Source organism: Thunnus thynnus, chromosome 17 (assembly GCF_963924715.1).
Source record: "Thunnus thynnus chromosome 17, fThuThy2.1, whole genome shotgun sequence".
Taxonomy (NCBI): domain Eukaryota; kingdom Metazoa; phylum Chordata; class Actinopteri; order Scombriformes; family Scombridae; genus Thunnus; species Thunnus thynnus.
Genome location: NC_089533.1, coordinates 27,222,501 through 27,247,500, shown reverse-complemented (window position 1 = coordinate 27,247,500; position 25,000 = coordinate 27,222,501). Strand labels below are relative to the sequence as shown.

The following is a 25,000-nucleotide window of genomic DNA, read 5'->3' as shown; positions in this document are numbered from 1 at the left end:
CTAAACTTTTATTTCAAGCAGCCAGCAGAGTTTACATGATTAGAACATCCAGAATTCGAGTTGTATGATGAACGTCACCTCTCAGAGACTTTCTCTGTGCGTGGAATCTGCAGAGGAAATGACTTGAAACGTTTCTGTGCTACGCAGGCAATCTCTGAGCTGTGAAAATGTGACCCAGTTTCTCTTTAACCTTCAGGCGCTGCGTGACCTCGTGAAGACAGAAGGTCAACATGTTTTCTGTGCTCACACTCACCAGTGAATCCAACATATTTCACATGAAGAGCAATGGATTTTTCCTCTCGTTTTCTTGTAATGGAATTAGCGATGCTCTAACATGTTTATTGTACAGTAGCAGCCTGACTCTCAGCATGCTCCTACAACAGTAGGCCTGTGTGTATTTCCGCTAACTTTAGGCCTATTTATCCACGGAAACTGGTGCTGGAAGCTCCTCCATAACACATCAGCAACCATCAGTCCCGTCTCGCACTCTTTCCCACCTCGAATTCCTCCTTTCATTGTGTTCAAATCTGCGAACGTCTGCTTTAAAGGTAAACACTGAAGTGAATAGTGAAGAGTGGGCCAGACACACAGCTGAGCCCACATCATTGGTAACTGCTTTATGGTGTTTACCAAGCCACAAGTCAGATGTGTTTGCCAGGAAGTGAAGGTGATGACTATGTCAAGGCGGCAACTAGCACAGTGAGTGAACGGAACCGAGACGCTGAGAGGTGATTTACAGAGTAAAAGTGTTTATTTATTGAATAAAACAAAAACAAAACAAAAACTATATATTGAGTAATTGAGACAATATAGAAATGAATTCATAATTAATAGTTAAATCATTATTTTCTGTTTTTGTAATATAATGAACAGATATATTATTTTAGATATTAAGTGTGAAGTAAATCTTTATGTATGACACATTTTTCAATTAATTAAAAGCGCTAAAAGCTGGAACTTTTAGCTCCGTTAATTACTATTAACAGATACACTCGCTGATTGGATAGTGGTCATGTATTCCAAAATAATCCTCCCAGCTCACTGTTGATATCTTGACGCAGTTCAGTTTACAATATAACTTCCTGTTAGATTCAAACTCCATCAGTGCAGTGGAGGGCTAAACTCTGCCGCCAAACAGACAATGATAAAAATACAAATTCTAATTTAAAATTATAACTTTGAACTTTTAAAGTCGGAATTATGAGACAGTGAGTTAACATGTGAACTTACTATCTCAAACTGTTGGGGAAAAGTCAGAATCTCAGTTTGCTATCTCATGATTTTGACGTAAGTCAGAATTTTAACTTTAACTGTTTTTATCTTTTGTCTCATCTAAAATACAGTCCAGTAGTATGAGCTTACTGCCAGAAAACAAACACACACAATTATTTCACATAACTTGAAGTCATTTTAGAATGTGTGGGCGCTGTTGTGTGGAAGTGAATTTCTCCTGGACAACAAAGACAGAAACACATACACAAAATAATTACATAAACACAGAAAGCTAAGAAGGCTTAAAACATGTCAAACGTATTGTAAGTAAATATTATAACTCAGAATCAATAAACTTTAAAAGATATAAAGTTTAAGAAAGTAGAAAATTCAACATTCGCGGTTATAATTTGGATCATTTCATCAATATTTTTTTCTGTTTTCTACACTTCCAACCGCAAATAAATAAGTAACATTCTCTGCAGAATATCTGTCATAACTTTAACTTCATAGACGTATTTGACGTAAATAGACTTTCATTATTGATATTCTATATGAAAACACAGAATCCCTGCTACACCACATCCATCTGTAACACAGGACTGTCTTTCAGAAGAGAGAGCAGTTTTAACAGGATATCGGGATATATATATGATTTTTGTGTGTGCAGGTGCCGAGAAGCGGCGCGGCCGGCAGACGTACACGCGCCACCAGACTCTGGAGCTGGAGAAGGAGTTCCACTTCAACCGCTACCTCACGCGGCGGCGGAGGATAGAGGTCGCGCACCTGCTCTGTCTCACGGAGAGGCAGATCAAGATCTGGTTCCAGAACCGGAGGATGAAATGGAAGAAGGAGAACAGGATGACGGGAAGTGACTTCCCAACAACGGCCTTACCGACTGCAGAAGAAGAAGAGGATGATGATGATGATGAGTGATAATGACTGTAACATATACTTTAAGATGAGAAACTGTAAAGCTGCATTAAAGGTTTTTTAGCTCTTAGGTCTGGCATTACATTGTCATTAGTGATGTAAAAGTGTCCATTGCCCTTCAGTCAGGTTATCATCCTCCAGCCAACAACTGCCAGTATGAGCACAATGACGTTTCAAACGACAAGCATTTCATATTAAACTTACTCAGCCTATATCATTTTCCTTTATTGTTAAATATATTCACAGTATTTCAGATCTATAATCCTTGACGTAAGTGCGCCTCACTCATCTGATCTGCAACAAAGAGACACAATAGTTGTTGATGTGATGACTGAGACAGCAGCACTCATGAGTCTGTACATACAATGCTTGCTGGCGGTGTTAATATCGCTGGATATAAGGCTGGAATCGTTGGATTATTAGCATAGTGTCACGTGTTCTGAGTCCAAATTCCTCCAGCAGGACTCCACAGCGCTCTACCAACCCAACTCTTTCATTTTCTGACAATTTAAAAAAAAACATATCACACATTTCCTTTAACTGTTCAATAGTAATACTTTCTGTGAATTATATTTACCTATACATTGTGGTCCTAATGTTGTTATCAGCCTTTATCTACAGGTATATAATTCTGGTGGCTTTTGCCTAAAAGCTGTTCATTTTGAAGATATTTAGCATAATCAGCATTACACAAACAACAGAATCAGCTTTAAAAAGTCAACATGTGTAGCCAGTATCACACTGTGACCTCTCTGTTCTCTATGGCTACAGCTCTGACTGTCACTGCTTTGTATACAGGATCAGCATTTTCAGAATGCAGGGATAGCTAGACCTAATGTATTTGGTGGTGCCAGCGCTATTAACAAGATGACGTTTAATGTAATAATTCAGTTTCAAATAACAATTTGTCCACATTAAATTGGAATAGAAGGGATGTCTTTAAAAATAGTTGACCAATGAGTTCCTGCACATTGTGTGTTTCTGTTCTGTTCATACATGGCACTTATGGAGTTTAGCATTTCCTGAATGAATTATATGCTTTTCAAATAATTAGAGGCTGTTTTTTGTCATTATTTCCTGTATTTGCAGCTGTGTTTTCATGTTGCTTAATGCATGTCCAGACTAAAATGCACTTTTTTTTCCCTTGTATGTAAAAATAAAAAAAGATAACCACAATGAGCTTTTTGTCATCTGTTCATTTCCTCTTTACCTGGAAATAGTCCAAGACAGCAGCTATGTATGAAACTTTTGTATTGTTGTGGTTCTGTTGGAAGATAAAACCAGTTTATAAAATTAAACAATCAGACTGTTAAGACTGTTACACTGTCAGTAAGAATAAGAATGTCAGTAACAATAGCAGGTCATCAATAATAGTCAGAGACAATAACTTCAACATGTGGTTTTCTAAATCTGGATTATGTCTGTATGAGAGAAGAAAAAAAATGACAGCATTTATTTCATCCAGCCAAGCTTCACTTTTGAAATATTTTCCAGCCAATGTTGAAATATGTAAAAAAATAAATAAATAAATTTAAAAAAATACCACGTGACTTCTACAAAGTCCACAGTTTGGAGAGTAAAGTCCAGGATTATGAATCAAATCAAGCAGTTCCTGTGAAGTATCGGTGGCATACAGTCCATCCAAGGCTGAACATTTGTAAGCTTTCCTGTGTCATCAGTCAGTTTTCATGAAGTGTGAAAACAGTTTCCATCAGTCATTTAAAGCAGCAGTCATTTCATACTTGAAGTAGTTCAAGCTTTCTATAAAAAAACACATTCTGCACTCCTGTAAATAAAGATGTGAAAATACAAATATGCATCCAGTTTGGTTTGACTTTCACATGTGAAAATCCACACACACATCTCAACCACATTCAGACATGTGTTAGACATGAAGATGGTTTTATGGTAGAAAAAGGTAAAAAAAAAAAAAAAAAAAAAAGAAAAGTGAACAGGAATTTCCACACGTTCTAGTTGTCTGTCGTCATCTGATAATTGAAGTTATTCAAAAGAGAATTTAGCTGTTTTTTTTTTGTGTTTGTTTTCAGTTGTTAAACATCACATGCACACATGCACCCTGCAATAGAATCATTAAGTTGTAACCATCCTTTACAGGTTTTCACTTTGACTCGGGAGTGTAATCATTACTTTCACAGATTATAAACCTCAGTAATGAGTGCCAATGTGCTCTTAAAATGCCCTCACCTTGTTTACAGGTTTAAATGTATGAATGGCTTTTACCCCTACTGTTACAGCTAATAGCACTCAAAGTTAAACTTTCATCACTTACACGTTGGCCTTTGCATCTTTATTTAGCAGTTACAAAACCAGAGCTTAAGATGTCCTAAAATCAAATATATGATGTAAAATAACATCTAAACATGCATGTTTATATCTCCACCATGCACATCACACGAGCTCTTTAACACTGTAAAATGAAAATGAATGAACAGTTTGCTACTATTAAATCTGCTCCTCAGTACATAAAGAAATGGGATATTTCTCCACCCGCTGATGAAGAACATGAGATGTATTTGAGAGCTGTAGTAAGTCAACTTTGGTAATAGATCACATCTTTTGGTCGACCTTTTTTTTTAACAACATATGAAGTTTATTTTTTTCTGAAACAGACTGAAACCCGGTTTATGTTCTATGTGGCGACAGACTGGACACACAGAGACTGTATATCATGCTGTAATACTCTCATATCACTTTATTCCTCTTTATGTAAAAATGTACCAAGAAAGACACTGAAAAAACCAACAATTCAATGTTCCATACAGAAAAAAAATGTGTCTATAATAAAATAAATGAACTCATGACCTGCACACACTGTAAGTGGAACGATTTCCCATTTAAAAACACAGAGCTATAATAATACAACATATTTCGTGATGAAAATCAACTCTAGCTTTTTCCTTATCAAAGGTGAACTTGGGACTTCAAGGTTTTATTTGTCTTATTTTAAGGAAATTATCCACATACTATCTGAAGATGTGATGATGATATTTTAAACCCCAGAATAAAATATTTGTGTTTAAACTGCGCTCCCTCCAAACCGACAGTGACCCTTACCTCACAACTCCAAGCTCCCTGCAGGAACCGCTAAGCTACCAGTCTCTGCAGCTTTACGTGTCAAAAGCATCCAGCTCTGCTCTATTGAAGTTGGACAAAGTTTCACCAAATCCTCCTCTTCTGGAAGTCCTCGACTGTCTGCGGAAACCCAAAAAGACCACATAAACTGGCGATGAGCTGATAAAGGATGGCGGCTGTGTGTGTGGGGGGATGTTATAACAGGTCCTAGTGTCTTTATTGCATCCATGAAAAGGCCGGAAACCCCAATAAAAGCAACAAACACACAAAGAAAGCAACAGAACGAGGGATCGAGCGGCCTCTTTGTGCCTCTTGCGTTGTGTTGCTGCTTTTTTTTTTTTAAAAAGTTAATTTTTAACTTTGGACATTTACTCAGAGGAAGCGTTGGATCCGCGTCTCCTGCTAACCAGACACTGTGCAGTTTGGAAAGGTCACATGTGGGTCACTGAAGGTTTAAAATCAAGTTTTCTGGGTTGAAATAGGCTGAAGACTCAAATCTGCACGCTGTCTGTGCTGGAAACGGATTTTCTGTGACCATCCAGGCGTTACTTTGCCATTGTTCTTTATTTAGTCCCGCTGATAGAAGATATTATTTTACACAGACACAGATGCTGGCTTTATTCCAGCTGTTCATTGGATGGATAAAAATAGAGAAAGAAAATTACAGTGATGAACGACTGAGGAATCCAGCAAAACAGGAAAGTAGTCTGAGGAGATAAAATTGAGTTTTTTTTATTTTTAAATGCGCATTTACGCATTTAGATTGTCCAGTGCGCTGGTGTTGGTATTAGAGAGTTTCTGGAAATTTGTCAGTTAGCACTGTTAATGTCATTTACAACAGATTCAGTATGTGGACTGTCATTAAGCGCTCTTATTAAATTCATATCATATTGCATATTGCAGGAAAGGAGGGAGCATCTTGCTTGTTTTAGATTTGGGTGCGGATTCTTTTGTGAGAGGAAAGCAAATTCATTCACAAATAGATGTGTTTAAGCATTTTAACACAGGAGTCAAACAGAGGAAACACATTTCGCCAAAACACCAGCGGTTAAAATTCAGCTTCCGGCCATTCAGGTGTGCTTTCACATCTCTCCTTCTAGTCATCGTCTAACCGCATCGTGCTGCTTTGAATTGTTTTAATGAAAGGGCTTTTTTGTATTAAAAAAAAGTCACTGCACTGTGTCTTTGCTGCGTCTCTGAGCATCCTGCGTCTCCGGGCCTGCAGGCCGTTAAAATGGTGACGCTTTGCCGCATTGCGAAACCGCTTTTACTCACGGCGTTTCAGGCCCGCACCAACACTCAGGTGATGCTGTTGTTGTGCCTGTAAATCGCCATCGGGCTCTATTTCGCCTAGTTCATTTTAAACAGTGTGTTATGCAGAATGTCATCTCCCTGCGGCTCAGTAGACACAAGGGGCAGAGACGCCTCTGTAAAAGACAATAAAACACATCCAGGTTTTAGCTGTTTTCCTCTGGAGCAGAAAATATATTTAATAAAATCACACCACATGACTTACCATCATATAAACCGATGTGGCTGCTAAAAAAAAAAAAAAAAGAATAATTCCAGTTTCTGTCCGTGAAACTGAGATTTTCACAAGACAGCAGTGTTCACCGGTGTTTCGAGTTTTCTTGCTTTATGGTGCAGACACCCGGAGAGCCAGGCTTCACCTCGCAGCTGCTCTCATTCAAAAACACCTTTTTAGTGGGTGAACATAGAGAAACTGTTGGCTATTCTTCTGGTCACATTAAAGCTCAGCGTTTTCATATCAAAAGATCCTCACATTCACATCAATAGCAGCAGAATTTTACATAGATCATCATTAAATAATGAATATAAAGCTTTGTTCATTCTGCGTTAGACCTGCCGCATTATGATGTCCGATGATATGTCTTTTTATCCATTGTGAGTTCATTATTTGAATCTTTTTGGTGTAAATGTTAATAACATATATTTGAAAACAGTCTTTCCAACCTGAGAGACAAATCTCTGATGTGGGTCATTCACATAAGCAAGTCCAACATCAGCAAATAAACAGTGTAACCTACTGTTAGCTCACCATGTTGCCTTCAAGCAACACAGGCATTAAAAAAGAGAAAGAAAAGACGTCAACAGAAGCTAAATTCTCCATTTCTTGTCTCTTTGGCTGCTTTCTTGCTGCTTTTAAAAGGGACAGAAGAAGAAGAAAATGGCGGCGAGGAGAATGAGAGAAAGAGGAGGAGCAGCTCCCCTCTAACAGCGCTCCATGAAGAAATGCAATAAATTCCTTGTTGTTTTATGAAAATTTACAACTTTGTGATACAAGTTTATGAGTGGCCGCGCGCGGGGATTGGCCGACGGGCTGGTCATGTGGACGCGCTTAACGTGAACATGAACTTTTTATGATTTCCCCAAGTGGCTATATTGCTGCTGCACTCCGCTCCGGCCGAGCAGCCGCCTCTGCTCTGGCGAGACGCCCGCGCGGAGCCCGGCAACCGCGAGATGAACGCCTGGCTGTAATTAAACGGACTAGTTAATGAGAATACTAGTTGTGACTGTGGAAACCGGCACGAGGAGACGCTGACAACAACCCTCCCCCCCCCTCCCTCCCTCCCTCCACCTCCACCTCCTCCTCCTCCTCCTGCTCTTCCTCTTCTTCCTCCTCCGCTATGGCTGCGCTCTCCGTCTGGTCTCGTGCTGCTGTCTACGCTAAATCGGCGGACCGAGATGGGGACAGTTCCGCTGTGATGAAGCGAAGAAAGAGCGAGCCGCGAGACCTAACCGGGAAAAGCATCCCGGTGATGACCTCATTATTTTCATTTTTTAATTTCACCTTTTATTCATTTTGTCACTTGTCACCGCGAGGATGATGATGATGATTATGATGATGATGATGATGATGGGGGCGGTGATGAAGATGGCGACGATGTTTTGAGGACTGGGTGACAGCGGGGAACGCCCCCCCCCCACCACCACCACCACACATCCCCCCCCTGCACCCCCCTCCACCCATCCAATTCCTCCTCATCCTCATCCTCCTCGCGCCGCCACCCCTCCATCCAATTACCATCCATCCATCCGGTCTACACACGGCAGGGCTGTCTCGTGCCATTCTGGGGTGCCTGGCTGCCTGCACGCGGGACGCCCTAGTGAGCTGCAGGTGTGTGGGGCTCGTGACGGATTATCAACAAACGGTAAGAGTCGTTCATGCACGTTCCTCCTCCGGCAGCCCCTGCGCGCGCTGCCGGCTGCATGCGCATTGTTAAAGGAGCAAAACAACTGAACAACTGCAGCGCTTTGCGTGATTCTGCTGCTTCTGACTGATACATTAACCTTATAAATTACGCGTTACTTTTCCATCATAGATTAAAGCCTGTCCTTGTTGGATTAGGCTCCATGATGAATTCTCCAGATGAACTGGCTCTCTAAGTGGTGGGATTAGCAGCGGAAGAGCCATCCATCGGTTAAAACTCGGGTGTTTCAGATCCGGAAGATTAGCTCATGTCTTTTTTTGCCCCAAGCTGTGCGCGTTGCACTGGGGGAGGGTAGATATGTCCATGAGAGTGAGACTGGCTTTGATGTAAGGGCAGGTGTGCCGAGTCTGTGAAATCACTATTTCATACCATTTATTTCATTTTATTTTTTTAAAGTAGAGAGAGAGACGTTTCCTTTGTAGTTTGTGCATCTGGCCAGATGTTTCTGTCTTTAGCAGACTGCAGGTAGAGTGAGTGTAAGTTGTGGTCCCTTTTGTGCTCTCGTTGTGTTTTTTAAAATTGATTCACTTCCAGATCTCAGTGGAAGAGCTTCCAGGTTCTTTCAGTTGACTGACAGCCTGTGTGTGTGTGTGTGTTTGTGTGTGTGTGTGTGTGTGTGTGTTTGTGTGCAGACACAGGAATGTTTTTCTGTCTCGGTTCGTCCAGCCCACTTTTATGACTTTGTTTCCCTTCTCATTTCCTCCCTGCGGCGGGCACGCACACACACACACACACACACACACACACACACACACACACACACACACACACACACACACACACACACACTCACAGACACATCTGCAGGTCTGTCTGTCTGTCTTTTCTTTGGTCTCCATTTTGTTGGTCTCACATATCAAACACGTCTACTGGAGGGAATCCCTTCATGCCAAACACACACACACACACACACACACACACACACACACACACACACACACACACACACACACACACACACACACACACACACGGATACATAAGAAGACATTTTGCCCCCTGGCCTTAGAATAATTCCACAGCCTTAGGTCTTTGTACCATCTCCATATCTTTTAAATATGGTTTTGAATGTCAGTGTTCGGCTGCATGTCAGTTTATCTTGTAACAAGTGGATGTTTGCATATTTTCCATTACTGTGTATAACAGCACTGAACTCTGCTAGTTACAGTCAGGCCTGAGAGCAAAAGACACAACTTGGTGTCCTTTGGAAATGAAGTACGACTAGATTTCTTTTTTAATTTGTGCTGGGTAGTTACAGTGTCTGAAGTGGTCCATATTTGCGCAGTCTCTTGCAAACTCTTTATATTTTGTATTGTTGTATTAGCTTTTGGACTAGTACTGACTGATACTCACACGGATATTGTCATGGCGTGCAGTTAAATGGACCATAGTCTCTGTAGATATTCGTGGTAGGTCTGATATGGAAATTCTGCCCTATAACCAGGAAACATATCTGTCTCAGAAAAGCGCATTCCTGTGCGAATGATGTGGAAACAGAATGTAAATAACTCGAGTTTTCACTTGTTTTATTTATGATATTTTTCAAAATCAATCACAAGAAATTGGCACACATTTGTACAAAACAGACATTCAAAGTAGACATTTTGGATAGTTTTGAATATCCGGCAGGTTCTTCTTTACTCAGTAGGTTAATAACGTTGATATTCCACCATGTCCAGTTAATATGAGAAACATATCTAACTAGATACGCTGGTTCCTTTTCTGGTGAACATGGCACACTGCAGGACCATAACTCATGGGTTAACTCCAAAACTCGACATTTCTCTAACTGTCTGAATCAAGAAAGTGATCATCTGTAATCAAAATGATAATTATCAGTAAAATAAAAACAAAATAAAAAAGTATGAGTGGACTTACAGTATAATGATACAGAATACAGGAATACAGTCTTAGCAGCAGTGCTGGACTTCAGTAGCTTCAGCTCTGTCAACACTAATTACCAAAGTAATACTAACATGAAAGCACTAGTGGCCTACTACATTTCCCATAAACGTAGTGATGGCTCAGAGCATTTATAAGGTTCTTCTTATCACTAGTAGCCTTCATGCTGCAGCCCTGTCGCCAGATGAGAACGTCGATATTGTACAATTCTGCAAAATTCTTGATTAAATTCAGTGACTTTTTTTTTTTTTTTACTGTTGTTGTTTTACGTCCATTGTCAGCGTTTTTATTTCTAGCTTGAATATGTGCATGTGGTAAATACTGCAGCGGTTATGATACCGGGCTGTCATAATAAAGGCTGCGGCTTTTATGCAATCAGCCTGCTATAATTGCTTTAAGTATATAAACCGGTTTCTTCCCACATTGTTGTATACAAACATTTCACCGCTAAATTGGCTGATGTATAAAACACAATCTGTGTGTGTGAGAGACAAAGAAACAGCGCGTGCTCAGCTTGGGCACAGAATTAAGCTTTAAAACCTAAATATGCTTTAATTAAATATTACATTTCTATTGTAAATCACTGTAAATCTCAAACTGTTAACTTTATTTACTGAACAGTCCCAGTCTCCTCAATAAACAGAGAAGAAACTCATAATCTCTGCAATGCAGTCATTTAGTAACAGTTGTCGCTGTTGTTGTTTCTCTCTATACTGGAGTAGAAGAGGTAATCTTTATTAACAATATAGGCTAATTAATTATTATATATAAGAATTCTTAATATTACTCATAATTAATTATATTCTATGCTCTGTAATAGTATAATAGTATTTTATTATAGGCCACCTCCACAATGTCCGCCTTATTTTAGGTTATTTTATGTACCGGCAGCAGTATCAGTTGTTGGTCTGTTTAGCAGCTTACTCAAAAATAAATACATATTTAAAAAGACATAAAGAAAAAAGAGCTGTCAGGTATATTCTTTGACATTGCGTGTTATACTTTGTAATGTAAATATTGGATAAAGTATTAAACGTGTGTGTGTGTGTGTGTGTGTGTGTGTGTGTGTGTGTGTGTGTGTGTGTGTGAGTGATTCAGGTTGCAGTAAGCAGCCGCGGTGCTCAAGTCAAGTTCATAAGTTTATTTACAGAAACATTTGTACAATTATTATTCATATGTACATTCATATCCTCAGTACACATCAGTGTGGTATACCAGCTTCAGATTATATAGACTATATATCATACACATGGTTATTTTCTGACAAATATTGAGAGAAGATCTACAGCACAAAAGCAGTTGAAATAAACGGAAAATTATTAACTAAAAATAAGATTTTGCAACATCACTCAAACAGTAGAATGTTAATAGATGAGCTGTGCAGTATCGGGGCTGGACTTTCTGTAATGCTGATTCACCAGGTCCTCTGAGCTCCATGTGTCTGGGGCTGTGGGAAATAATGACTCACACATGAACAACATTACTGTAGGACTAACAGCTCCAGGAGCTCCAGGAGCAGCGGTTTCACTTGACAACCAGCCTGGACCGCGCTGCTGCTCGGCACCGAGCTCCGAGCATGGAACCCCAACACGCTCCTGCAAAACGCTCTGGTGCCATCTAGCGTTGCGTTGACGGTAGTACCAAAAATTCCCAAACATGCGCGCACACACACACACACACGCTTCTTTTAATACCCACTCATCACTTGAGTTCAAAGACTCTTACACAAGCACGCTATGATTCCCGGTGTCAATGTCTAAATGTGTTCTTGTCGCCGTTAGAAGGTGTGAAGTGCTGTTAGCAACGCGTATGTGTGTGTGTGTGTGTGTGTGTGTGTGTGTGTGTGTGTGTGTGTGTGTGTGTGTGTGTGTGTGTGTGTGAGGTCTGCATTGTATGAGCTGCTGACAAACTAATGATGTGCCCACGACTTAACTTGTTTTTCCCCTTTCAGTGACGCTTTGGAATGACACAACACAAGACATGATGAGAGGCAGAGGAGCGTGTGTGTGTGCGCGCGCACCTGCATGCGTATGTACGTGTGGCACCGGTAGCGGGGTGGCGTACATTTTGTCTTTTGTCTTGCTGGTTGCTGGCTTTTTTTTCTCTTTCTTTGATGTAAATGCTGAGAGAGACAGATTTGTGGCCCTCTCGCTATCCAAGGTTAGGCCTGGCTGCTGTTACACTGTGCTGAATGAGCCGTGGAGAAAGCCATGCGCGCGCAAGAACACACAAACGCGCCTTAAGTGGATTCTGTGCTTGAGCGCGCACGCTGTGCCCAATAGGAAATACAAGCTTAGGATGTAAAAATTGTGCTGATTGGTCAGGGTCGCTGTTTCGATAAACAGAGGCAACCGGCTCCTTTGTGTGCGTGCATGTGGTGTGTGTGTGTGTGTGTGTGTGTGTGTGTGTGTGTGTGTGTGTGTGTGTGTGTGTGTGTGTGTGTGTGTGTGTGTGTAAACATAATAACTCGTCCTTGCTCTGTGATTTCATCATCTTTACTGGTGCTTATCTACAGATCTGCTGTGCACCCCCCACCCCCCCATCCCCCAAATATATGCATCAAGGTGCGTGTGTACGTGTGTGTGTGTGCGCGTGAGTGTGTATGAGAGAGAGAGATCATTTAAAAGACACCAGGGGAGGGAAGGCGGTGGTGGGGGGGTGGCAGCGCTCCGCAGTGTTGTCTTTAATTTATGACCCCAGCATCATCTGACTTTAATCCGGCATTCAAAATCAACTTCAGTGCATTAAGATCGGATGGAAAATCAATATGTTTTCCTTTCGCATTTATTTCTTTTCTGCTCTACAGCCAAACAGCTCGATTGGATTTTCTGTTCAGGACGGTAGCATCATAAGGGAATTCCACATTATTATTCAGCTGCATAGAAACGATTCAAACGCACCGCCGTGTTCATGCAAAGCTAATGTCCTCTGCGCTTTGGCAATATTAGAATATTAGAAATACACTGCAGGCTCAGAGGTGAAGATATCCATCAACTAACTGACTTATAGCTATTAAAAATAACCATGATGATTAGTAGTAGAGGAATATATATAAGAATAGTTCACCCTAGCATTCTAACAATAATTATACCACTCATAACATTATTATTATTTATTATTATTATTATTATTATTATTATTATTATTATTATTATTATTATTATTATTGTCATTGTTACAACTTATCTCAGCGTGTTATGTATTTGTATTTTTTATACCGTAATATATTTCTAATAAAACAGTAGTTTCAGCAGGTCTGTTAATAGGTATGTTGTGACGTGCACCTGCATGTGCGCGTGTCCGCCTCTTCCTTGTTTAGTAGAAACTTCTTGAAAAACAAGCGGGCCTCTCCGTGATGCTGCATTCACACGTCCGTTAATCTTTAACTCGCCCCGGGGCCCTCCTGTGGCCGAGGGCTCGCGCCCGCCGGTGTCGGTCCGGTGAACTGACTCAAAGCACGAGCTCACGGTGCCGTGAAGGACGCGGCCAGCCGGCTCGCGCTGCCTGGAAACGATTAATACATTAAAGCAAAAAAAAAAAAAAAAAAAAAAAAAACACTAGTCAGGCAGTTTCTTTCTAGTTTGTCATTAACTCCTGCAGGAGAGGTCGGTTAGCGCCACATACACACACACACACACACACACACACACACACACACACACACACTGTTTCCTGTCCAGTGCGTGGACATTATGTGTGTGTGTAAACTTCTACATTGCTGAAGTTAAACAGATATTTTAGAATTATTATTAAGTCTCTCTTTTCTTATTTTTGTCTGATAATTCTACAAACGCAACATACACGCGCTAATTTAAACAAATCACCGCCACTACAGTCAACACACTCACCTTTGAAGATATGAATTTTTAATAAATATATTTAAATTATTTCTCTTCCATCACCCGGTAATATTTGATATTATGATATTTATATGAGTACATTTCTGACTTTTTTTTTTTAGTTTTTCCTTTAAGTTGAGTGCCCCCTCCCCCACTCTCGATGTTTTTTCAATAATCAAAAATAAATGTATGGATCTGTATTTAAATGTAAGCACACACCGGATGTAACCTCTAGCTTTTACATTTTAGAGTGTAAAACTGTCAACTCCACTTACTGAATATTTTCCAGTCTAATGTTCTCTCCGCTGGAAAACTATTACTGGCTAGAAAAAAATCTCTATAAAATATAAAGCGATGGTTTAATTTCTTAGACAGTTCATCATTTTACAATAATTGTTAATAATACTGAGCAAAACGTAGGCGGTTTGAGCATTGCTGGGGTTGTGCTTTAAACTGAAGTGAACCGCAGATGAACTGTACAATGCTCGTGTGTGTGTGTGTGTGTGTGTGTGTGTGTGTGTGTGTGTGTGTGTGTGTGTGTGTGTGTGTGTGCACGCGCGTCCCCGTGTGCAGCACAGCGCATTTGTTCATCTGCTGTTTGCTGCGGGCATGTTTTTCAGTTCGTCGCCATTCCTCGGACTTTACAAGGAGTCATAAACGGTCATAAAGCCATAAAAGTCCCGAGGTCTCTCACTCCCTCTCTCTCTCTCTCTCTCTCTCACACACACACACACACACACACACACACACACACACACACACACACACACACACACACGCACACACACAAACGAGGTGAAAAAGAGCCATAAAGCTATAAAGCAGCAGTCTGACTCCTTCAGCTTTAATTGTCGATAATCTCTGAAGTTTCTCAGATTCCTGGAGTTCCTTCTGCACCTCTCGACTGTTTGCACTGCAGCTCAGTCACAACTACACTCTGATTTACTGCGCGGGAATAAAACAGTCTTTAAAACGCACATCCGTTATAATTGTTGCAACTAGTAATTATTATCCCGCTGCAAATGAAAAGCCTTCACAGTCTTACACTCATCTTATTTTGTTTTAAAGTATATTCTCATGTGTTTCCGCTATTTGAGAAAACTGCTTCTAATGTATTATTATTATTATTTTAACCATTGTTGTTATTATTTATGGTGCTATTTTTTATTTCTTTGTATTATTTGTACTAACTATATTTTTTATATTATATATTTTGTACTGTATTGTTGTTATAATTTAGTAATCTTTCATTATTCCATCTCGCTCAAAAATGTCACCTAAAAGCCAAGTTAATCAATGTAAACACGTTTTATTTTTAAATGTTTTAAAGTTAAATTATAGACATATTTAATGCTAAGAAGAGAACATGTCAGCATTGAGTTATACAAGTAATGAGAAGCTTTACTGATAACTGGTGTCCGGTAGTAACGTTAACGCTCTGAACTATTTCTCAGTGTTTGCTTCCTGCAAACAGGAGGCTTCACATTTAGTGAAACTACAGTATGCAAATTTACGGAAGGAAACCACAAATACCAACACGACACAGCGACAGTGAGAGAGCGTGACAGAGGAGGTGACTGTCTCTCGCCCTGTGACTCTCTCTGTCTCTTTCTCTCTCTCTCTCACAGTGACAATAGTGTAGCCGCTGCTTCCAACCGGACACGCTCCCCGTTTCTCATGTAGTACACCGGCGCACAGTTTCCAGTCTATCCTTCCTTTTTTTCCTGCCGTTTGCCGCCACCGCTTCTTCCAAACTGCAACAGAAGAAGAAAAAAAACCAGCAACCCGCGTGTTAGAAGCAGACAGCCGACATGTAGCCACTGTATGAAGATTTCAAGGCCGTCACATGATACAGTTGCAGAAATTAGGTCACATTGTTGCCTTCAAGTTCTGTTGATATTCTGATTGCTTTCTATGTGGTATTAAAATATTCTACGTCATAATAGATCTATTTATGCCTCAGTGAGAATCTTCCTCTATACATACCTGTAATATAACTACAAGGCTTCTCGTTCTTCCTACATGCACGTGCTGTTTGATGTTATAGTCTATCTAGTTGTTGGTGAAAAGCTAGCAGTATTTAACCCTCATCCTACCAACATATTTAACATACAAGGACTATCGACTGGGGCCCCTGGGGACCCCAAGAATAAACCACTGTAAGAAACAACCATCACAGCAAAATGTTTCTTCTCAAAACATTATTAGTTATGTAATTATTATCATCTGAAAAAAACACACATTATTATTATTTTAGGAAAGATACAGTTAATTTGTATATTATGTAAAATTAAAGTATATACTTTTCCTTAATAGAAATTTCAGCTTTTATTCTAAGTACAATCTGACTACAAAGCCTTCAAATTGACTGACAGAGTGTTCTAACCCTCCTGACAATGTGTGATACTTTAAATGAACTCAGAACTCAGTAAATACTTCCATCTATTAAAACTGTGGAATTGGGTGCTTTTAACTGGGGCCTTCCAGGACCCCACTACACTGGAATTTTTTAAAAAGCACTAATTAAAACAGAAACAGAAAACAACTATATGAGGTCATTAGACACCTGTGAGATATAACAAAAAATAGACCTGTACGGTCTGCGGGTCCCCAGTCAGCAGGATTAACATGTCATAGTGTTACACTGAGTGGAGTCTTATAGGCTAGTTTCATGCTAATAGTCTCATTTACAATTTTAACAATGTGTCATTTTTTTAGTAGAATTCTGTGTTAACACTTCATGTTACTCGTTTATATTTGCACCAAACGCTTCAGTCATTTGAATTGATGATGTAATTCAAATGCACTTTATATGTCACTGACGCAGGTTGGACTAACATGATCCCAAAACAGCTGAGCCTTCGTAGTCCACTTATCTGCTGCACTGTTATATATAAGCAGCATTTTATTAGAAACACTCAAATCTCACCTGCTGAGGTTTAATTTACGCTGCGTGAGACCATTTAATTTAACACATGCTACGCCCGTTTTCAACATCATAACAATCCAGTGTGTTTGTTTTAAAGAGGCTGAGTTATTATGACTGTCTGCTACAGTGGATCCATCTGAATATGTCACTCTTGTGTCAGAGAGTCATATTTACTCTACAGGCTGCTGAGCAGGTACCACTCATATTATGGCAAAGCCGCAATCACATTGAGACTGTGCTAATGCATATGAGCTGTATATATAATAATAGTATTACCGTCCTGTGTGTGTCCCAGGCTGTAGGCCATGCCTGTCCTGTCCCGACTGTTAGTGCTCATTAATGATTAAACCACAGTCAGCTCCAACACAATGCTGCTGCTTCCCGTTCCCACAAAGCGGAGAGGAAACGGAGCGTCCTGCCAGAGAGAGAGGGAGAGAGGGAGAGAGAGAGAGAGAGAGGGAGAGAGGGGTCAAAATGAAAGTTAAAAAGAGAGATTTCCCATCTGTCTGCGTGATCCTGCACAGAAAGCGAGAGCTGAGGATTATCGCTCTCTCTGCTCTGAACAGTGTTACTTTAAAAAGAGGAGAGAAGACATGTAGGAATGGACGGGGGTGGGAGGGTAAAGTAAAAATAGAGTCTTTGTCTCTATTTGTCAGTCGGACTGTCTGCAGTTTGGCCATGCAGACAAGTCAGAGCCTGTAGGGGAAACACAGAGAAAGAGACACAGAGAGACTTATTTATGGCTGCGGTTATTTTACGACCTCAGCGACACATATTCCGTTTGTATGTGCGAATGAAAAGCAGGCCGTCCCCCTAGCTTTCCTTTCTATCTCCCCTCAGAAGAAAAGGGAAAGTGTTAGAAGGAGATGGTGTCGATTGTGATCTCACTTTTATAATTCTGTAAATCCACCAAGCTTTGTTCAGATGGTTGCGTGAAAAAAAAAGCAAGAGATGGAAATATATAGTGATGCAATGTGTGTGTGTGTGTGTGTGTGTGTGTGTGTGTGTGTGTGTGTGTGTGTGTGGCCACTGCTTCACTGTTTATTTACATTGTTGGTTTTTGTTGAATTATTACTTTTTTAAGTCATTATTTCGAAAACTCAAAGCTGTTTGAGCCACAATATAATTACAATGATTTGTGTTTTTAATAATGTACATGTATTTGTGTGTATATGTGTGTGTGTGTGTGTGTGTGTGTATGTGTGTGTGTGTGTGTGTTATTTTTCATAGCGTTTAAATGGACAATTGATTAATTAGAATTCTTTTCAGATTATATATTTAATTATACAGATGTATATATATATATATATATATATATATATATATAGTTCCGGGAGTTATTATTTTCATATTTTGAATTAAGTTGCCTGAAAATGAGCGTCACAGGCCTTTAATTATTATAAGCTCATAACCATTTAAAATTTGGTGGATGAGTTAAACTATGTAGTTAATATATGAAAATGCGGTGTTTTTGTTTTTTAATCTTTCTTAAGACCGTAGTGCCTTAGGCTATATGTAGGCTATTTGTATAAATATATTTAACTTGAATATATGGCCACTGTGGACAGAGTTTCAGGCGCAAGGCTGTAATCAGTGTCAAGAAAACGGGAAAAATTGGAAAACTTGGAGCAGACCCGGGACTGTTTCTTTTCTTCTTTTCTCTCTTTTACATTTAGTCCGGGAGACTAATCAGTGCCACAGGAGAAGAAAATAGGCCTAATAATTCACTGCACACATAGATCAAACCGAACCGGCTCCTGCAGAATACTCCTGGAACACTTCAGCCTCAAGTTTCCACAGACACCACAGCCTGAAACTAAACACATAACATCCATTCATACAACTTCACCAGCAGCTTCACCTGGCTTATCTTCCATCAATGAGACATTATCAGATTATGTTTAGAAAATCCCTTCCAGATTATCAAGTCCAATGGAGAAAATAACCGCGATGAAAAGCCAGAAGAGGACACACACACACACACACACACACACACACACACACACACACACACACACGCACTGACCGGAGAGGGGGGCATAAATCAACCCACCTACCCAAATAGGCATCACCAATTACAAATGTACAAACACCTCAATTATAGCTTTGCATATCCCGCGTTATTTTGTAAGCTAACTCATATACTCGCCGCACACGGGACCACACAGGCCCGTGCGCGCTTCCGGCTGTGATTTACGCTCGCCAAATTCATTTTAATGCGGTCGGTATTATCTGCAAAGCGCCGGGAATGTGTTTTATTATTCGGTTGCCTCTAGTGGTGCAGCAGCAAGCCCCCCCTCAGGGCAGGCGCGCGCGTTCGTGCGTGCGTGCGTGCGTGTGTGAGCTGCTGGTTGTTATGGCTCCAACAACAGACGGAGGAAGACACACGGGGAGAGAAAGAATCAATTTTACGCGCGGAGGATTCCGGTGTGATTGTGCAATCTCACCGGGAACCGGAGAAAGATTAGAAAGCGAGATTGAATGAGAATTAGAAAGAGAGAAAGGAAGTGGGAGATTGAAGAAGGGAAATAGAAAAAGAGAAGTGGTGGTGGTGTTGGGGGTGGGGGGTAGTTCCCAGCCCCCCTCCTCTTCCTCCTCTTCTTCCTCTCTCCAACGCAAGGAAAAAGGGCGAACGAATGCCAGGCACGGAAGCTCCCTATTGGTCAGTGCGAGGTCAGCTGGTCTCTGCCTCTCCCCCCCCCCCCCCCCCCCCCCCCCCATACCACTCTCCCAACCCTCCTCCTCACCCCATCCCGTCTTCTCCGCACACACGCACACACACACACACACACACACACACACACACTGGCACTCAGCCACCCAGATACCCCCCCTCTCCCCTCTCACCCTCACCCTCCTCACCCCCTCCTCCCAATCTGCGATAAACTAAGTGATAGCAGCAGCCCGTCGGACTGTCGGCTATAAAACACAACAAATCATAAAGTGCAGGCAGGGGAAGGCAGAGGAAGGAGGACGGGAGGGAGAACCGTTAGCCGTTAGCCGTTAGCCTCCTTCTACTCCTCCTTCTTCTTCATCGCGTTGTTGTTGTGTTTGTTTCGTGCCCTCCTGTCCTCCCCTCTCCTCTTCTTCTCCTCTTCTATCCTCTCCTCTCTTCTCCTCTCCTACTTTCTCCCGATGAGTTCCTATTTTGTCAACTCCTCTTTCCCGGTGACGCTACCGGGAACGGGTGGAGGTGGACAGGCGGCGGCGGAGTCGTTCCTGGGTCAGATCCCGCTCTATTCGTCGGGATACGCCGCCGACCACCCGCTCAGACACTACCCGGGGGCAGCAGCTGTTACCGCTGCCGCGGCCGTGGCGTACGGCGCGAGCGGCGGCGGCGTGCACCAGGACAAACCGTACTCGGCGTCCACCTACTACCAGCAGGCGGCCAACGGAGCGTACGGCGGACACCGGGCGACGGCGGCAGCGGCGGGGGTCGGTGTAGGGGGCGCGACCGGAGCCGGTGCCTGCGACTATGCCACAGCGGCGGCGGCAGCGGCGGCGGCAGCGGCTGCCACGAGCTTTTACCGGGACAAGGATCACCCGTGTAGTCTGGAAGAGCACCATCTCGCCCTGAGTCAGGACGGCATACACCGTAAAGCGGAGTGCGCGGGGCTGAGTGGGAAAGGGCTGTTCGGTGAAACGATGGACGACAAGTCGGCATCAGCCCCCATTTATCCGTGGATGCAGCGGATGAACGCGTGCAACGGTGAGTCTCTCCTTCTTCTTCTTCTTCTTCCTCTTCCTCTCTTTCTTGCATATTTTATGATCCCCGTCATAAAACTGACGTTTGTTTCCTCTGTCAGTCCCTCTGCTGTCTTTCCTTTCTCTTTTTCCTCCTCCTCCTCTCCCACGAGCTGCTTTATGATCCCCGTTTGTTGCCCTGTCAGTCAGTCATGTGCTCGGTATTTTATTGTCCGTCATAAACCGGGTTTGTTTGGGTTGCAGCTCCTGTTACTGTATGTGACCTGCTGACCGGCGCTGCTACCGAGCAGAGGGGAAGAAAGTTAGCCGAGAGGAAAAGCCTGTCAGAGAGTGTTGTGGGTGAAAACAAGAAACAGATAGAAAGATGGATAAAGAGTCGGAGAGGAAACTAAAAGCATGCTATCTTTACTCCCAGTCAGCTATCTATTTCACTGTCTCTGTCTCTTTTTCCCCCTGTTTTTAAATTTTTGTTTTCTTTTTTCTTTAGTTCCCAGCCTTCCTCTAGGAACGAACAAATTATTTAACGCATAAAATGAAAAACAGCTCACCAGCTGACATTTAAGGGGAAATGTTCTTTCCTTTTTATAAAGTTTTTATAAACTGACAAACAAAGAATATTATCACATCTCCTGCTGCTGTTTTCTTTTTTATCTCAACTTCTGTTATCTTGAAATGGAGGCTGCTGTTAACCTTGCACCGCAGACACTGTTATGCGCTGTTTATTCATAACCAACAGATTAGATATTAGAACAATCAAGCCTGTAAATGCTGCCAAGTCCTGACTGACAGTAAAACATTCAGGCCAATCTTAAGGAGGGGGATCATCTGATTTATTTCACTTCTAAAAATATGTACAAATACTTGTTTTGAATTCAACCAAAGTATAACATGTTGGTTGTGAGCTACCGAGTGTCTTTGTTTAACTGAGAAAAACGGCCTGTTGAGAGTGAAATGAGTAATGGTGGATGATGCAGGCTTGTACAAAGCCCTGCAGGACACTCCGAGTTATGACAGATGAGGTGGAAACAGCCTCCGCCGCAAAGAAATATATAGAATAAAAACGCAACGCGGGCTATAAATGACAGTTGAAGATGTAAATGGCAGCTGGAGAGAGAACAGAGTGGCACATAAACCCTGAGTGCTCCTCCATAAATCTGTTTGGCTGAGTTTTTATTTATGGATATTTGGATTTAGATATGTGCCCTGAGCAGCGTGCGGTTATCCATCCATGCTCTGTCTTTCAGATCGATACAGAAACTGAAGCTGCTAAACTGACAACATGGCGATTTGTTTACCACCAGGGGCCAAAATACTGTTAGTGAGGATCAGGGGACTGAAGTTCTGGAAGCTGATCCTCACCGGGGGGAATACCCTGTGAAATATTATAGTTACTATTACTATTATAACTGTTATTATCATCATGAGTGTGGGCTGTAAAACTGAAACAACGCGTTTCTTTCTTCTCCGCTCAATGCTGCCATTCACCAGCAGCGACATCACATCGTCATTTTCATGTTGTGTTGTTTTGTTGTTTTTTAATAAGATTTGTAGAGTTTGATTAATAAATGAGCTGTTATTTTTTTATAGTGTTTTATTTTGGTTCCACAAATAATTAAAATCATAATAACAGAAAACCTGTTTCTCTAGCAGGCTGAAGCACATATTTCATTAAAGTGAAGCCAAAAATGAGATAAATAAACTTTATCTGGCTCTCTCAGTATCACCTAAAAACTTAATGTCCGATTGATTTACTGATTGATTAAATTCTAACTGTATTGATCCTCAAGTGGTACGTGGGGAACAGAATAAACCACTTTTCACGGTGAGCTTATAAAACTGCCAAAGCAATGACGTAACACGCTGATTACGATGTTTTAGAAAAGAGAAAAGACAAGAAAAGACAAGAGAAGTAAAAGAAAGAAAGAAAGAAAGAAAGAAAGAAAGAAAGAAAGACAGTGACCCATCCTGAAGGTGACTTTGCTTTCTGTCTCTGGCAGCAGGTACAGCTCACGTGCTAGCGCTCTGTTTAAAATGTAACTTTCTATCTGTGTGTTTCCTTCTGTGTCAGGGACCTTCGGTAGCCCCGGGAGGCGCGGTCGGCAGACGTACACGCGCTACCAGACGCTCGAGCTGGAGAAGGAGTTCCACTTCAACCGGTACCTCACGCGGCGGCGGCGGATCGAGATCGCGCACGCGCTCTGCCTCACGGAGAGGCAGATCAAGATCTGGTTTCAGAACCGGAGGATGAAATGGAAGAAGGAGAACAAGCTCATCAACTCATCTTCTTCTTCTTCCTCTTCTTCCTCCACGGTGAACGGGGGAGAGGAAGAGGAGAAACGGACGGAGTGAAAGAGGAGTAAAATTAAAAAAAAAGAAATAAACTGATGTAAGACACTTAAAGGAGGGAGAGGAGGATGGAAGAAAAGACATGCTGGTTAATCCCTTCCCCTCCCCGTCTCAAAGTTCTTTCAGACGTTTGTCTGCTGTGAAAACTCTGGGAAAGTAGCCTACATTTGAGCAATTTTATTTTATTTTTATACCTGAGCAGAGGTGAAACATGTACTAGAGAAGGAAGAAGATTCCTTTTTAACCGCCCTATTATTGCCAGCCACCTAAATATTGTGTCAAACGGCTTCTAAACGCTGTATTTGCTTCTCTGTGTGGTCTGAAATTGGAAAAATAATTTGTAAAAGATTCTTGAGAAGGAACCGCGTGACTATGGACAGAAATCATGACAGAAAAAAGCGAAGAAATGGGAAAAAAAGAGAGCAGCAAGAGACAGAAGTGCGTTAAAAAAGAGAAAGGAGAATGTTGGGCACTCTAAGTCACCCAAAGTGTATTTAAAAATACAGTAGGCTAAATAAGTAACCAGCCACCCAACGGTGACGAGCTGTTTGAAGATACAATTTCTTGTTGCATTCCTAGAAAACTTTTTTTTTTTTTTTTGTTTGAAATTCTCAGATGTACTTGTCAGGCACTTGTTTTGAAGCTTTAGGAGACTTCGGGCTGTTTTTCCCCCCGCAATTATTATTATTTTTTGTTTGTTTCTTAATTTTTAAAGGTGTTGTATACCTTCAATTACACGTGCTCATAACAATGTGGGGAGGAAGTTATTTCAGAAATGTATGTATGTCATATGGTGTTGATATTTAAACTGTATAGAAATAAGCAAGGAAAAAAATCACCTTGTACGGTGAAAATAATGTAACTGGGGAACTGGGTGGGGGTAATTTAACCTTTCCAGCGGTTTTACTTTTTTCAGTATGGAGGGAGGGGTGGGGTGGTTGGGTGGGGGGGTGGGGGCGCTTGGGAGGGGGTGTTAACCTACTGATGTTATTCTCCAAACTACCTAAAAACGTTCAGGAAAGTGTATATTTTATGAATTTTTACATTGTTTATGTTAGTGTTTTTGTCAAGTAATTACGTATACTACCTATGACAGATGTTCAATAAAATGTAATGAAATGTAAAGTCTGGAGAAAGGTTATTTTATTTATTTATTAATGCTTGTTAAACGATTTGTTGATTCATTCAAACATTAACAAACAGCCGCATTTTCGTCCAGCGCCAAAAAAGTGAACATTCAGAAGCAGGAACGTTTTTATTGTATGATTTATTGGCCCTACTTAAACACGCGTGCAAAGAATCATAAACCTTTTACCTTCTTACTTGAAACATGCACACACATATTTACTGCGAGAGCGAGGCCGGGGCCAAGTAAGCGCACGCGGCGGTCCGGAGGGGAAGTGAAAAGGGGCGCGAGCTGCTGCTGATGGCGGGGCTGAACTAATTGATGACCAGACCGAGCGAGCGAAAGTTGACCTGTCCTCGAGCCGGCCAGCCAGACACGTCACACATATACACACACACTTCACCCAAACAAAGTGGACAATGTCCTCGTGACCCTTTGAACTCCGCCTGTCCCCTGAGTGACCGGCGCGCGCGTTCGATCTCTCTGCAAGTGGCGGTTTCTGTTTCAGTGATGCACGCGCGTAAACACAAAAACGCTTTTTTTTCTACTTTACTTTATCTCTTGCAAGTGACAAATACAAACACGAACAATAAAAGAATTAGAACGAACACGAATAAACACAAATTATTCGTTATGACGTTGCTGTAATTCATAGTTAGCTTACAGAGACAGTTTGTATTAA

General features: G+C 41.4%; 3 protein-coding genes and 1 long non-coding RNA gene across 5 annotated transcripts in view; 3 read left to right on the top strand and 1 right to left on the bottom strand.

The window, feature by feature from the left end:
* The window catches only part of hoxb7a (homeobox B7a), a 7,943-nt gene extending 5,299 nt beyond the window's left edge, over window positions 1-2,644 (top strand). Inside the window, exon 2 of the mRNA XM_067615844.1 lies at window positions 1,883-2,644. Within this exon, the coding sequence (XP_067471945.1) occupies window positions 1,883-2,148 (266 nt within the window). The 3' untranslated portion in view covers window positions 2,149-2,644. The remainder of the gene's footprint in view (window positions 1-1,882) is intronic.
* A 4,988-nt stretch (window positions 2,645-7,632) lies between these two features.
* hoxb3a (homeobox B3a) overlaps window positions 7,633-25,000 on the top strand; it is a 95,196-nt gene continuing 77,828 nt past the window's right edge. For both annotated transcript variants that reach the window (XM_067570336.1, XM_067570332.1), the window contains exon 1: window positions 7,633-8,411. The gene's annotated coding sequence lies outside the window, so the exon portion shown is untranslated. The remainder of the gene's footprint in view (window positions 8,412-25,000) is intronic.
* Window positions 11,495-19,120, bottom strand: LOC137167965 (uncharacterized). Its single transcript, XR_010924214.1, has 2 exons — window positions 17,418-19,120; window positions 11,495-15,966 (listed from the first exon to the last, which is right to left on the bottom strand). It is a non-coding gene; the product is annotated as an uncharacterized lncRNA (long non-coding RNA).
* On the top strand, window positions 19,931-24,115 carry hoxb6a (homeobox B6a). The gene is made up of 2 exons (XM_067570341.1): window positions 19,931-20,850; window positions 22,915-24,115. The coding sequence occupies exons 1-2, from the start codon at window positions 20,277-20,279 to the stop codon at window positions 23,193-23,195; spliced, it is 855 nt and encodes a 284-aa protein (XP_067426442.1). The 5' UTR covers window positions 19,931-20,276; the 3' UTR covers window positions 23,196-24,115.

Excerpts from the sequence above, each read along its gene's own strand:
- hoxb6a (XM_067570341.1), top strand. The coding sequence starts at position 20,277 with ATGAGTTCCTATTTTGTCAACTCCTCTTTCCCGGTGACGCTACCGGGA. Across the intron at positions 20,851-22,914 it reads GCGGATGAACGCGTGCAACG|GGACCTTCGGTAGCCCCGGG; the intron begins GTGAGTCTCTCC and ends CTTCTGTGTCAG.